The sequence below is a fragment of the Nerophis lumbriciformis genome, linkage group LG22, assembly GCF_033978685.3.
Source record: "Nerophis lumbriciformis linkage group LG22, RoL_Nlum_v2.1, whole genome shotgun sequence".
In the NCBI taxonomy this organism is placed as follows: domain Eukaryota; kingdom Metazoa; phylum Chordata; class Actinopteri; order Syngnathiformes; family Syngnathidae; genus Nerophis; species Nerophis lumbriciformis.
The window spans coordinates 35914676-35929958 of record NC_084569.2 but is presented as its reverse complement, the minus strand read 5'-3'; the positions used below and the strand labels follow the sequence as shown (position 1 = coordinate 35929958).

General features: G+C 37.8%; 1 protein-coding gene across 1 annotated transcript in view; it reads left to right on the top strand.

The window, feature by feature from the left end:
- mettl22 (methyltransferase 22, Kin17 lysine) overlaps nt 1-15283 on the top strand; it is a 49645-nt gene that overhangs the window by 18009 nt on the left and 16353 nt on the right. The window contains exons 4-6 of the mRNA XM_061973820.1: nt 1356-1498; nt 9192-9232; nt 10988-11132. Coding sequence (XP_061829804.1) covers nt 1356-1498; nt 9192-9232; nt 10988-11132 — 329 coding nt within the window. The remainder of the gene's footprint in view (nt 1-1355; nt 1499-9191; nt 9233-10987; nt 11133-15283) is intronic.

The following is a 15283-nucleotide window of genomic DNA, read 5'->3' as shown; positions in this document are numbered from 1 at the left end:
CACGACTGCTTTGTAGACCAGGATTTTGGTCTTTGCTTGGAGGTCACGGTTCTTTCGAAGACTCGCTTCCTCAGCCTTGAGAAGGCCCCACTGGCACAGCTGAGGCGGTGGTGAATTTCATCGTCAATGACAGCTTTAGATGGCAGGAGGCTCCCGAGAGCCAGTGCGTCTTTTGCAGCCGTTTTATGATCGCTCAGCACAAGAAATACGTTACACACATACAGTTGTTGACAAAATACACTGTACATTATATACCTCAGCTAACTAAACTATGGAAATGTATAATATAATTCATATAGCAATACGGTCTCACTGCATAGCAGGCCAGCAGTTAGCCGAGTCCGGAATCCATGTTGAGGCACTGAGTGACGTGCCTCAACTGGCTGCTGTTCACCGCACCGTCTCTTCTCAGTGTTTGAACGGCAAATGTGAAAATTCAGCGATTTTGAATAAAAATAATCTAAAACTGGTGAAGTTAAATGGAAAATAACTTTATAGTATAATCACTGGATACATATAACAATTTAATACTTTCTTTTTCTTTTTACATTTTTTTTCTTTCTCTAGTGACTGCACGTCACTGATATAGACCCATAGATAGTGAGAAAGACACGAAAAGTTATTTTTCATCTAAACGGGAATATATGCACATCCTAGCAGTCGGCATCCTAACGAGCAGACCTTATACAGTAAGTGATGTTTTATTATGTTTGTTGTCTCTCATGAAGTCTGCACTGAGCAGTAATCAGTGATATCAGGGGAAAAAAAGCAAACGTCGTGATGCGTTTTTGAAATTAATGCGTCACATTAAAATGATCAAAATGCATAAATATTCCATTTTGTTATAAATGTGCTTGTTACTACATTACATATATACTTACATTATGAATATAAAACCTGAATGAAGGTGTTTGGATGTTTTTTTATGGGCAAAATAGAGCTCAATTGTCAGCAGGCTTTTGATCGTATTTATTTACTTTTCAGAATGCATAAAATAAATATATATTCATCGTCATGTCTTCCATAACGATTGTGAAGGATCGGCATAATCTCCCCCAAAAAAGTGCAGTTCCCCCTTAATAAAGTACTCCTAATCTCAATTTATATGAGTGAATTTACTAGATCAAATACTTAGTTTCCCCACTGAATGGCAGTGCATTATGTATTATAATAAGTTTGGATTGAGGAGACATCGCATTTCTATAAAGTAATTTCCCAAATGATTGTACACAAGTTATGAATGTATTAGATTAATTCTTCTGACGTATGTTTAATTATGCTAAGTAACATGTCAATCACAATGATGATACAAAGGACTTCAGAAATGCATCACAAACTCTTTTGCATCTTCTCAGACCGAGGAAGAAAAGTACGGAAGAGTGCCACCGAGACGTTACCTGTCCTGTCATTCTAAAACAGTCAAACGTGTCAACTCTACTACAAGAATTTGATACAGACGATGAAGCTGATGACGGCTGTGATGACTTTATACGAATCGGTAAGAATCAAACTTATATAGAGCTTTGTAAGAGTAAAAAAAAAGAGTGAAATGTTTTAAAGGGGAACATTATCACAATTTCAGAAGGGTTAAAACCATTAAAAATCAGTTCCCTGTGGCTTACTTTATTTTTCGAAGTTTTTTTCCAAATTTTACCCATCACGCAATATCCCTGAAAAAAGCTTCAAAGTGCCTGATTTTAACCATCGTTATATACACCCGTCCATTTTCCTGTGACATCACACAGTGATGCCAATACAAACAAACAGCAAGGTATAGCGACATTAGCTCGGATTCAGACTCGGATTTCAGCGGCTTAACACTGTCTGATAAGATAATTACTAACAACTATGAACTAGGTTTACAGCATATGAAATACATTTGGCAACAACATGCACTTTGAGAGTGCAGACAGCCCATTTCAGGCGCGCTAAGAACATATATTTTTCCACGATTTCAGCACTCAGGTTAACCATACCTAAATAGACACAAAATACTGCATTACACAAGACTACCCGAATGTACTCGAATGATTGAAAAAAATAAATGTTTTTAAGCTAAATTATTGGTAAACACAGTTTATGTATAATAATTTACGTAAAACCGCGAGTAATGAATAAAGTTTTCATCAATTAATATATTCTGTAGACATACCCTCATCCGCTCTCTTTTCCTGAAAGCTGATCTGTCCAGTTTTGGAGTTGATGTCAGCAGGCCAGTGAAGCTAGGGTCGATATTCTTCTCTTGATCATCTTCGGTGGCATAAGGGACGGTGTGAGCCAAGACATCCAGGGGGTTTAGCTCGCTCGTCTGCGGGAACAAACTGCCGCCATTGCTTGCCGTGCTACCGAGGTCCTTTGTCCCTGAATTGCTCACACACTCCGGCAGATTCAATGGGGGTCTGGCGGCAGATTTCTTTGACTTTATCGTTGGAAATGCATCTGCTTTGAGTGTCGCAGGATATCCACACATTCTTGCCATCTCTGTCGTAGCATAGCTTTCGTCGGTAAAGTGTGCGGAACAAACGACTGACCATTTCGTCGGCTTTCCCCACACCTTCGTATTTTGAACAAATTTCGTCCAATTTCTTGCCACTTTCGCATCTTTGGGCCACTGGTGCAACTTGAATCCGTCCCTGTTCGTGTTGTTACACCCTCCGACAACACACCGACGAAAGTGAGAAAATGGCAGATTGCTTCCCGATGTGACGTCACAAGAGAGTGAATATTAGAAAGGCGTTTAATTCGCCAAAATTCACCCATTTAGAGTTCGGAAATGGGTTAAAAAAATATATGGTCTTTTTTCTGCAACATCAAGGTATATATTGACGCTTACATAGGTCTGGTGATAATGTTCCCCTTTAAGTGTATAAGATACAGCGATTAAGGGTAGATTGTGGGTAGAAAATGACGCTGATACTGTAATTTCAATACATTACATTAAAACTGTATAGAAAGGCAAGATTATAGAAACAATGACATGGACATTGACCTACAAGAGTTCACTTAGAGGTGTCAGGTTCAAACACTGATGACATCTATTAAACAAGACAAGAAGCAAAGAATCAATGTTGCTCAATTGAGGAGAAACGTGTCAAACTGTAACCTCTTACAGTGTCACCCACGCTCTGGCGAGATATTGTACGCCACCTCTTTTTATTTGGATTTTCCCTGTTTACATAACAACAGCTCTTTCTAAATGAATGGGGAGTATGTAAACAGTCATTGTTTTCGGTCACATTAACACAAAAGAAAAAGATGCCTCGGGCTTGGGCTGGTCCTGGATTCAGCTTGGGCAAGTCTTGGATCACAATAGATAACCCCCATCCCGTCTCCTCCCATCGTACACAATGGAATTTTCCAAGCCTTTGCTTGGTGCAACAAAGACAGCCTCTTGTCTGTTCATTGGGAGAACTCAAGAGAACGGAAAGTTTTTTGATAATTTACAAACAATTTTTCTGACAATAGGCTTAGTTCAACTTTAGGTGTTCTCTTGGTCCACTTGTCTTGTGATGGTTTGCACAATTAAGCATAAGACTCTCAAAATGTTCTATCCTTTTAAATGAGATTATTTACAATGAGGCTGGATGTGGATTTCTTCAGATTGAATAAATTGAGTATCTATTTAATTATTTGTGTTTCATTTTGTGATGGCAAAAATACTTATGAGTGAAGGTAATTTCACCTTCAGAGCATAAATAAAACCAGGACTAAATTAATCTAGTTTAAAAGGAAACTGCACTTTTGGGGGGAATTTTGCCTATCGTTCCCAATCCTTATGAGAGACAAGAAGACACAAGTTTTTTGTTTTGTTTTTTGCATTCTAACTTGTAATAATTGGCTCGTTTTAGGTGGCTACCAATGCAGCTAATGGAATCAATCCATTCTGCCTCTAAATCCCTTTTAAAATACATCCCAAAAAATCTGATTTTGATTTCAATTGTGGCTTTTCATGATCATGAAACTATAAAAATCTAAAAAAAAACAAAAACCTATTGATGGGCCACGCAACGTACATGCAAACTCATGAGTTTGTAACGGTAAAACAGATGATGAGCGAATGAATGAAAAAAATAGCATGTCTACTAAAAGTTTGGGATGTCACCATGGCTTTTTATTTGACAACAATATACACACAGCAGTCGCAACTTGAGAGGCGCACTCTCTTTTTTTTAGAGCCTCAATTCGCCTAATTACTTGTCAAGCTGACATCAAAAGCACAGCACACTTCCTCCTTTTACAATAATAGCACGGTGCGCCACATCCAGTCTGACTGCGCGGACAAAATAAAGCTTTCAAAAAAGTACTTTAAGCAAGCATAATGTACTTAAAGGACTTACTGATACATTTACGGGTGTATTATACTTTGATCTAAAATATTGGTCAAAATTGTCCAAAGATGTATTGCACCAATTAGGGATGTCCCGATCCGATATTTGGATCGGATCGGCCGCCGATATTTGCCAAAAAATGCGTATCGGCAAGGCATGGGAAAATGCCGATCCAGATCCAGTTTTAAAAAAAACTCCGGTCCGTGTTTTCCAACGCACCGATTTAAATAATACATTCCACTTTTCTGCTGCTCCCTAATTTCCGTTCCGCATTTTCCAGCACACCTTCAACACATCCACAGGTCTGTGGATTCTCACGCAGTTGCTTTTAGCTGCTGGCATTACACGACAGGCTCTTCTCACTCTTTTCTGTGTCTCCCTCTCACAGACAGCAAGCGCACCTTCTTACACACGTCACATACTGTCACGTCATACGTCACATACGTATACGTCCTCCCCGAGCAGAGAGGTAGCAGCATGGCTAACGTTAGCTGTGATGCTAGCGCAGCCGTGTGACCAACGTTCTCTCTAAGGTGCGCACCTGTGCGCATAGCAATTATATGCCACGCACAAAATCAAATAAAAAAATAAGCGCATAACAATTTTCGACACACGGACACGACAGAGACAACAGTTTTCGTCATCATTGTTCAAATATTGTGACGTCTGTCGAGACGCTTATCTCCATTCGGTGCCACACGTCCACACCATCAAAATGCCGAGGCAAAAATTTCCACATAAACACCGTATGAAAAAATTAGTGATTTTTTTAGTTGTGATTTCCTTCTCTGCATGAAAGTTTAAAAGTAGCATATATTAATGCAGTATGAAGAAGAATGTTTTAATGTAGACATGCAAGCCTTGAAAGACAATTTTGAAAATCAAGATTACATTTCCTGCAAATGGGTGCATTTCTACCCTATATTTTAACTTTAGATTTATTCTCATATCAAACTCTTTTGGCTGTCTTTTTGACACTTACATCCGGCGCCCCCCTCCACACCCTGGATTATAAATAATGTAAATAATTCAATGTGATTATCTTGTGTGATGACTGTATTATGATGATAGTATATATCTGTATCTTGAATCAGTGGACCCCGACTTAAACAAGTTGAAAAACGTATTGGGGTGTTACCATTTAGTGGTCAATTGTACGGAATATGTACTGTACTGTGCAACCTACTAATAAAAGTCTCAATCAATCAATCAAAACACATAGAATCATCATACTGATGTGATTATATGCATCAAGTGTTCATTCAAGGTTAAGGCAAAATATCGAGATATATATCGTGTATCGCAATTTGGCCTTAAAATATCGCAATATTAAAAAAAGGCCATATCACCCAGCCCTAGTTCAATGATGCCATTTCTGTTTGTCATGTATAATTTTGTCTATTTTGTGTTTATCCTTGAATAAACAGGTCAGTTTCTTGTTACCAACCATTGTGTATTATTCAAACTCCCCTAATTCAGCTGGCTAGTTGTTATCAAGAGTACTAAAACCCTTTTCAACATGATTCTGACAACTAAGTAGGCTAAATAACTTTAAACTTTAATGCATGCTCAGATAGGCCAGTATCGGTCAGTATCGGTATCGGTCAGTATCGGTATCGGATCGGAAGTGCAAAAACAATATCGGTATCGGATCGGAAGTGAAAAAACCTGAATCGGGACATCCCTAGCACCAATAAATGTGAGGATTTTTGCATTTCATTAACAAACATTTTATTTATTTATTTTTGACTCAAAAAAAGCACACATTCTTTAGTGGTAAAATATGTGTAAAATGTAAAAAATTGATTAAAAAACAAACAGAAAAACTGAATTGTTTTTTATATGGTAATTGTAGAGGGACAAGCGGTACATAATAGATGGATGACTATTGGTATTTACCGTATTTTTCGGACTATAAGTCACAGTTTTTTTCATAGTTTGGCCGGGGGTGCGACTTATACTCAGGAGCGACTTAGGTGTGAAATTATTAACACATTAGCGTAAAATATCAAATAATATTATTTATCTCATTCACGTAAGAGACTAGACGTATAAGATTTCATGGGATTTAGCGATTAGGAGTGACAGATTGTTTAGTAAACGTATAGCATGTTCTATATCCATCCATCCATTTTCTACCGCTTATTCCCTTTTGGGGTCGCGGGGGGCGCTGGAGCCTATCTCAGCTACAATCGGGCGAAAGGCGGGGTACACCCTGGACAAGTCGCCACCTCATCGCAGGGCCAACACAGATAGACAGACAACATTCACACTCACATCCACACACTAGGGCCAATTTAGTGTTGCCAATCAACTTATCCCCAGGTGCATGTTTTTGGAGGTGGGAGGAAGCCGGAGTACCCGGAGGGAACCCACGCAGTCACGGGGAGAACATGCAAACTCCACACAGAAAGATCCCGAGCCCGGGATTGAACCCAAGACTACTCAGGACCTTCGTATTTGTTATAGTTATTTGAATGACTCTTACCATAATATGTTACGTTAACATACCAGTTGGTTATTTATGCCTCATATAACGTACACTTATTCAGCCTGTTGTTCACTATTCTTTATTTATTTTAAATTGCCTTTCAAATGTCTATTCTTGGTGTTGGCTTTTATCAAATAAATTGTGAAAAGTGCGACTTATATATGTTGTTTTCCTTCTTTATTATGCATTTTCGGCCGGTGCGACTTGTACTCCGGAGAGACTTATACTCCGAAAAATACGGTAAATGTATTGTTAATAATGTTGTTATTTTACTTGTTGTTGTTTATTCGTTACTAATCTACATCCGTTTTAAAGTAGAATGTTGGTGCTATGATACATACTCATGGTTTCACATTTAAAGGGGAACATTATCACAATTTCAGAATGGTTAAAACCATTAAAAATCAGTTCCCAGTGGCTTATTTTATTTTTCGAAGTTTTTTTCTAAATTTTACCCATCACACAATATCCCAAAAAAATGCTTCAAAGTGCCTGATTTTAACCATCGTTATATACACCCTTCCATTTTCCTGTGACGTCACACAGTGATGCCAATACAAACAAACATGGCGGATAGAACAGCAAGATATAGCGACATTAGCTCGGATTCAGACTCGGATTTCAGCGGCTTAAGCGATTCAACAGATTACCCATGTATTGAAACGGATGGTTGTAGTGTGGAGGCAGGTAGCGAAAACGAAATTGAAGAAGAAACTGAAGCTATTGAGCCATATCGGTTTGAACCGTATGCAAGCGAAACCGACGAAAACGACACGACAGCCAGCGACACGGGAGAAAGCGAGGACGAATTCCGCGATCGCCTTCTAACCAACGATTGGTATGTGTTTGTTTGGCATTAAAGGAAACTAACAACTATGAACTAGGTTTACAGCATATGAAATACATTTGGCAACAACATGCACTTTGAGAGTGCAGACAGCCCAGTTTTCATCAATTAATATATTCTGTAGACATACCCTCATCCTCTCTCTTTTCCTGAAAGGTGATCTGTCCAGTCCAGTTAGAAATGCATCTGCTTTGAGTGTCGCAGGATATCCACACATTCTTGCCATCTCTGTCGTAGCATAGCTTTCGTCGGTAAAGTGTGCGGAACAAACGTCCAATTTCTTGCCACTTTCGCATCTTTGGGCCACTGGTGCAACTTGAATCCGTCCCTGTTCGTGTTGTTTCACCCTCCGACAACACACCGACGAGGCATGATGTCTCCAAGGTACGGAAAACAGTCGAAAAAACGGAAAATAACAGAGCTGATTTGACTCGGTGTTTGTAATGTGTTAGAGAAAATGGCGGATTGCTTTCCGGTGTGCTCCAAGAGCGAATAATAGAAAGGCGTTTCATTCGCCAAAATTCACCCATTTAGAGTTCGGAAATCGGTTAAAAAAAATATGGTCTTTTTTCTGCAACATCAAGGTATATATTGACGCTTACATAGGTCTGGTGATAATGTTCCCCTTTAATTGGGTGGTTTTGATAGTTGTCTTTCAGCATTATTTAGGTAGTCAGAGGAATCCATCTTCAAGGCAAGTTTATTTATAGAGCAGTTTGTACACAAGACAATTCAAAGTGCTTAACAGATTCATAAAATAAGCTTAAGTACTTTCAGTTGTCATATGCACCGCTAAAAATAAGTTTTTTTCATCTTATTCGCCAAATACTGTGATGCATTCAGAATTTATTCCTAAACTTGCATCTGGACAGGTTTTAACTTAAGTCTTAAAATAGACTTGAATTACCTCTAGTCTCCCTTCAAAAAATTATTTTTTTAAATTTAGAACTAGGACAAGTCAGACTATTTCAATCCATGCCTGAGAAAGCCATTTCAGTAAATCCTGGTTATAGTGAGGTTTAGTTTAGAACTAAGACCTTTTCCCTGTATGGGAGACCGGGCCTTAATGTTTCAAGACCAGTGTGCCAACTACTTTAAAGTATACATGTTGATTATTTTGTCTTCTGTCATGCTAGAGAGTTGGTTCTATGACCAGCTAGCGTAAATGTTGACACTCCTAAAAAGAAATATAACACTAGTGAACACAATTATTGGTTGCTAACTGAATGTTTGGAAGCAATTTGGCCAACAACTACTTTTTGCCAGTATGGTAACAAACTGATGAACCGGTAACTTAGTGATATCAATCACGAATAGCAAAGTATGCCGCAAACTAAATAATAAATAAATAAATAAACTCGATATATGCAAGTACAACAGAAGGTCATTTTCGGGTGGATTAAACACCTGAAGACTTCCTTCAAAAGTGGTTTTGTACATTCTGTTATGACAAAATGTGAGAAAATAAACTAAACTAGTGTGTGTACAGTTTCAACATTTTAAATAGTAAATGTATTTTTTACAGAGCATACTATGGCAACGCCCCTGGAGGATGTTGGCAAACAGGTCAGTAACTCTTTTGTCTGATTCTTCTGTTGCACTGACTGTAATTAAAAGTATTTTATGTTAATATCTATGTACTACTCTTTATGGAATTATTTTTGATGCCAACTCACATGCATTTTTTATTTGATAATTAGGGATGTCGATAAATGCTTTAAAATGTAATATCGGAAATGATCGGTATCGGTTTCAAAATTATCGGTATCGGTTTCAAAATGTAAGATGTATGACTTTTTAACGTAACGGACGTAGGGAGAGGTACAGAGCGCCAATAAACCTTAAAGGTACTTCCTTTGTGTGCCGGCCCAGTCACATAATATCTACGGCTTTTCACACACACAAGTGAATGAAATGCATACTTGGTCAACAGCCATACGGGTCACACTGAGGGTGGCCGTACAAACAACTTTAACACTGTTACAAATATGCGCCACACTGTGAACCCACACCAAACAAGAATGACAAACACATTTTGGGAGAACATCCGCACCGTAACACAACATAAACACACCAGAACAAATACCCAGAAACCCCCGCTACCTCCTACCCCCCCCTCACCCTCACCTCAACCTCCTCATGCTATCTCAGGGAGAGCATGTCCCAAATTCCAAGCTGCTGTTTTGAGGCATGTTATTGAATAAAAAAGAAAGTAAAACAATATAAAAACGGTTACATAGAAACTAGTAATAAATGAAAATGAGTAAAATTAACTTTTAAAGGTTAGTACTATTAGTGGACCAGCTTATGTGTGCTTACGGACTGTATCCCTTGCAGACTGTATTGATATATATTGATATATAATGTAGGAACCAGAATATTAATAACAAAAAAGAAACAACACTTTTGTGTGAATGAGTGTGAATGAGTGGAAATGGGGGTTGGGAGGTTTTTGGGGTTGGTGCACTAATTGTAAGTGTATCTTTGTTTTTAAATGTCTAAACAACCTCGCGCCAACCTATCTCTCCGACCTCCTTCAGCCTTACTGCCCCACCCGATCCTTAAAATCAGCCGATCAGCTGCTGTTGATGGTCCCTGACACAAGGCTGAAGCTTAGAGGTGACAGAGCTTTCGCCGCTGCTGCTCCCAAGCTCTGGAACGACCTACCTCTGAGTATTAGACAAGCCTCCTCTCTTCCTGTTTTTAAATCTCTCTTAAAAACATACTTTTATTCCATGGCTTTTAACACTGAGTGATATCCATCCTGCAATGGCGCCCCATAATACACATGCTGTGAACCTGTTTTTATGTTTTTATTTATTCTATTTTATTTATTTATTTTTTATCGTGTTTTGTTTGTGTTGTGTTTGCTTGGTACTCGTATTATCTTTTAACCTGCCCATTGTACAGCACTTTGGCTACCCCTGTGGTAAATTTTAAATGTGCTTTATAAATAAAGTTGATTTGATTTGATTTGATTTGTGTTTTTTATGTTGATTTGATTAAAAAAAAAACAAAAAACAACAACAACAAAAACGATACCGATAATAAAAAAAAAAAACGATACCGATAATTTCCGATATTACATTTTAACGCATTTATCAGCCGATAATATCGGCCACATCTCTAATTTCAACTGGTTTTTTTTGTGAGAAAAGTATTGAAACACTGAACAGTCGGACGTTTGCATTCAAACGTTTAGAAAAGTTAAAATTAAGCTAGGAAAATTGTACTTCGTTTCCACACTGAGCACATGATTGAAGTCATGACAACTTCTCTTCCATTTGAACTAAAGTATCACTTTTGTCTCTGTCCTGTCAGGTTTGGAGAGGGGCTTTCCTTATGGCTGACTTCCTCCTCTCTAACCCACTCATGTTCAAAGCGGCGACAGCTGTAGACCTCGGAGCTGGAACTGGTTTAACCAGCATCATCATGGCCACCGTAGCTAAACGAGTCTACTGTACAGGTAAAAGGTCATCAGGCAATGAACTAACTTTGGTTGTGCCGATGTAGGGCTTGGCGATATATCGATATACTCGATACATCGCGGGTTTGTCTGTGCGATATAAAAAATGACTATATCGTGATATTCAAGTATATGTTCTCACACAGTTGCTTTTAACTGCGGGCATTACATTACAGGCGTTTCTCCCTCTTTGTTATCTCTCCTTCTCACAGAGACATAAAAAACAAGCGCACCTTCTTACATACGTCACGCTTGCAACGTCATACGCCCTCCCCGAGCAGAGAGGTAGCTATATGGGTAACATTAGCTGTGATGCTAACAGAGCGGTGCGAGTGATAATACGAGAGAAAGAAGGTGCGAATCTGGTAACAAATGGAGGAAGAATTAATTCTCAAGAAAAACAGCAGGGGGTCCATCGTCTGGCGGTGGTTTGGCTTCAAGCGGGAATATGTCGAACAATTATGCGGCAAAAGCGTTGCTACAAAAAGTAGCAGCACTGCTAATTTGCAGAGGTGGGTAGAGTAGCCAGAAATTGTACTCAAGTAAGAGTACTGTTACTTTAGAGATTTATTACTCAAGTAAAAGTAATGAGTAGTCACCCAAATATTTACTTGAGTAAAAGTAAAAAGTATGTTGTGAAAAAACTACTCAAGTACTGAGTAACTGATGAGTAACATACACACACATATCATATATATATATATATATATATATATATATATATATATATATATATATATATATATATATATATATATATACACATACATTGATATATATATATATATATATATATATATATATACACACACATATATACACATACATTGATATATACAGTATATCATTTATATTTATTTATTTTGCCGTTTTTGTTTACATGTTAAAGGTGTTTTAATGAATATACATGCATGTTTAACACATATAGATTCCTTTCTTTCATGTTGACAAGAATATAAGTTGGTGTATTACCTGATTCTGATGACTTGCATTGATTGTAATCAGACAGCAGTGCTTAACGTCCACGTTTTCAAATGCAGGAGAAAAAAAGTTCCTCCTTTCTGTCTAATACCACATGAAAGTGGTTGGTTTTTGGTATCTTATTTGTCCAGCTTCCATATTCGTTTTCACACACTTTACAAGAAATACATTGGCGGCAAACTCCGTAGCTTGGTAGCTTGTTTGCGCTGGCTTTCGGAGACTCTTATTTTGAAAGCGCAAGCGCGATGGAGCGGCACTTTTATTGTGAAGACAGGAACTGTGCAGTCAGTCTTTAGGCTTGTGACGGGATGTACGTTTGAAATAAAAAAGTGTCTTTTTTTCCTTCACACTTTTGATTGATTGATTGAAACTTGTATTAGTAGATTGCACAGTACAGTACATATTCCGTACAATTGACCACTAAATGGTAACACCCCAATAAGTTTTTCAACTTGTTTAAGTCAGGTCATGTGACCGCCTGGCTCTGTTTGATTGGTCCAGACTGCATCTGATTGGTGGAACGGAGTCAAACGTCACTAGTGACTGCATTTTATTGGTGGAACGGAGTGAAACGTCACCAGTAACGCAGGCACTTTGAAGGTCTGTCTGACAGACCAAAACAAACAAAGCGTGCATTAACAGATCGATAAAAATGAGTAGCGAGTAGCGAGCTGAATGTAGATAAAAGTAGCGGAGTAAAAGTAGCGGAGTAAAAGTAGCGTTTCTTCTCTATAAATATACTCAAGTAAAAGTATGTTGCATTAAAACTACTCTTAGAAGTACAATTTATCCCAAAAGTTACTCAAGTAGATGTAATGGAGTAAATGTAGCGCGTTACTACCCACCTCTGCTAATTTGTAGCATCATTTGAAAAGTCACCCGTTAGAGAATGAAGAGTGCTTACTCCGCATGTCAACATCTCCGTTCAGTGCCACACCCACAAAATGCCAAAGCAGGAACCTACCACAGAACGAAGGACATATACTATTTAATTTCCTATTATGCAGCTCATTTTTATTTGACAGTTATTGAAATATCTTGTGTGACATCATGCACAAAAGTGCACTTTATTTGTTTTAAACTATTGTAGTGGCGTTCTGTACAGAAAGTGCACTTTAATTTAGTGTTGTTTTGATAAGTCATCTTAGTGACATCATGCACAAAAGTGCACTAATAGCTTGTTTAAAAATGTCTCTGACAATCTTGCACTTTCTGTTTTGGAAATGACGTGAATGTTTGTGCCACTGCTTAATAACCGTTTAATAAATACACTTTTAGTTGTGATTTCCCTCTCTGCATGAAAGTTTAAAAGTAGCATATATTAATGCAGTATGAAGAAGAATGTTTTAATGTAGACACATAGAATCATCATACTGCTGTGATTATATGCATCAAGTGTTCATTCAAGGCTAAGGCAAAATATGGAGATATATATTTGTATCGTGACATGGCCCAAAAATATTGAGATATTAATAAAAGGCCATATCGCCCAGCCCTATGCCGATGCAACATTTTCACTTCCGATATCAGCACAAAACATGAATAAATGTATTTTGTAGTGGAAAAAGTCAATCAAAAAAGTTTGATTTAGTGGAATTATTCAGAGATCTATGAAAAACACTAACTTATTTATTTTTAACCATCTGGAATTGACCTATGCTGTCTTTAAGTTGAAGTGTAGTGGTAATTATTTTTTGTAATATCCAGTGACCACAATAATACATTAAGTTAGGCCCATTATGCAGCAAGTTGAATGATGCAAACACGTTTGTTGCCGTATATTTTCGACTATGCTTCTACCTTGGAGACTTTGTGTCAATAAGTAATATGCAACTATAACTATTTGATGGTTGTTTATCTTGACAAATGTATTTTAGTCTACAATATTGTTCAGCTAAGGACCCGTATTATGGGTGTCTAGCTTGTGCGCCATTGTGTGCTTAGCTGTTGTGTAGCTGCGAGCTCCTAGTAGCCTGTAGCCTACTATATTTATATTTTGTGAATTAGGTCTTTAAAATACAAGAAAAGACAAACCTTGTGTGTTTATTGGAGGAAATTTACCTTATTTTTCGGATTATAAATTGCAGTTTTTTGCATAGTTTGCGACTTATACTCTGGAGCGACTTATGTGTGAAATTATTAACACATTACCGTAAAATATCATGGATGGAGAGCACAGCTTCACAGCAACCGGGAGAATGCGCCATGCCATGTCATTGGCTGGATCGACAAAGCATGGGCTTCAGTGACAAGCGAAACCATCCTGTCCGGATTCAGAAAGGCTGGAATAATTGGAACCGCAACTGACGATGACTCTGACGTAAGCGACGTACCGATAGAAGAGGAAGCGGCGCATTGTCTATAGGGATGTCCCGATCCAGGTTTTTGCACTTCCGATCCGATACCGATATTGTTTTTGCACTTCCGATCCGATACCGATACTGACCGATACTGGCCTATCCGAGCATGTATTAAAGTTTAAAGTTATTTAGCCTACTTAGTTGTCAGAATCATGTTGAAAAGGGTTTTAGTACTCTTGATAACAACTAGCCAGCTGAATTAGGGGAGTTTGAATAATACACAATGGTTGGTAACAAGAAACTGACCTGTTTATTCAAGGATAAACACAAAATAGACAAAATTATACATGACAAACAGAAATGGCATCATTGAACTAGGGCTGGGCGATATGGCCTTTTTTTAATATTGCGATATTTTAAGGCCATATTGCGATACACAATATATATCTTGATATTTTGCCTTAGCCTTGAATGAACACTTGATGCATATAATCACAGCAGTATGATGATTCTATGTGTTTTGATTGATTGATTGAGACTTTTATTAGTAGGTTGCACAGTGAAGTACATATTCCGTATAATTGACCACTAAATGGTAACACCCCAATAAGTTTTTCAACTTGTTTAAATTGATTCATGATACAGATATATACTATCAGATATATACTATAATCATAATACAGTCATCACACAAGATAATCACATTGAATTATTTACATTATTTATAATCCAGGGTGTGGAGGGGGGCGCCCGATGTAAGTGTCAAAAAGACAGCCAAAAGAGTTTGATATGAGAATAAATCTAAAGTTAAAATATAGGGTAGAAATGCACCCATTTGCAGGAAATGTAGTCTTGATTTTCAAAATTTTC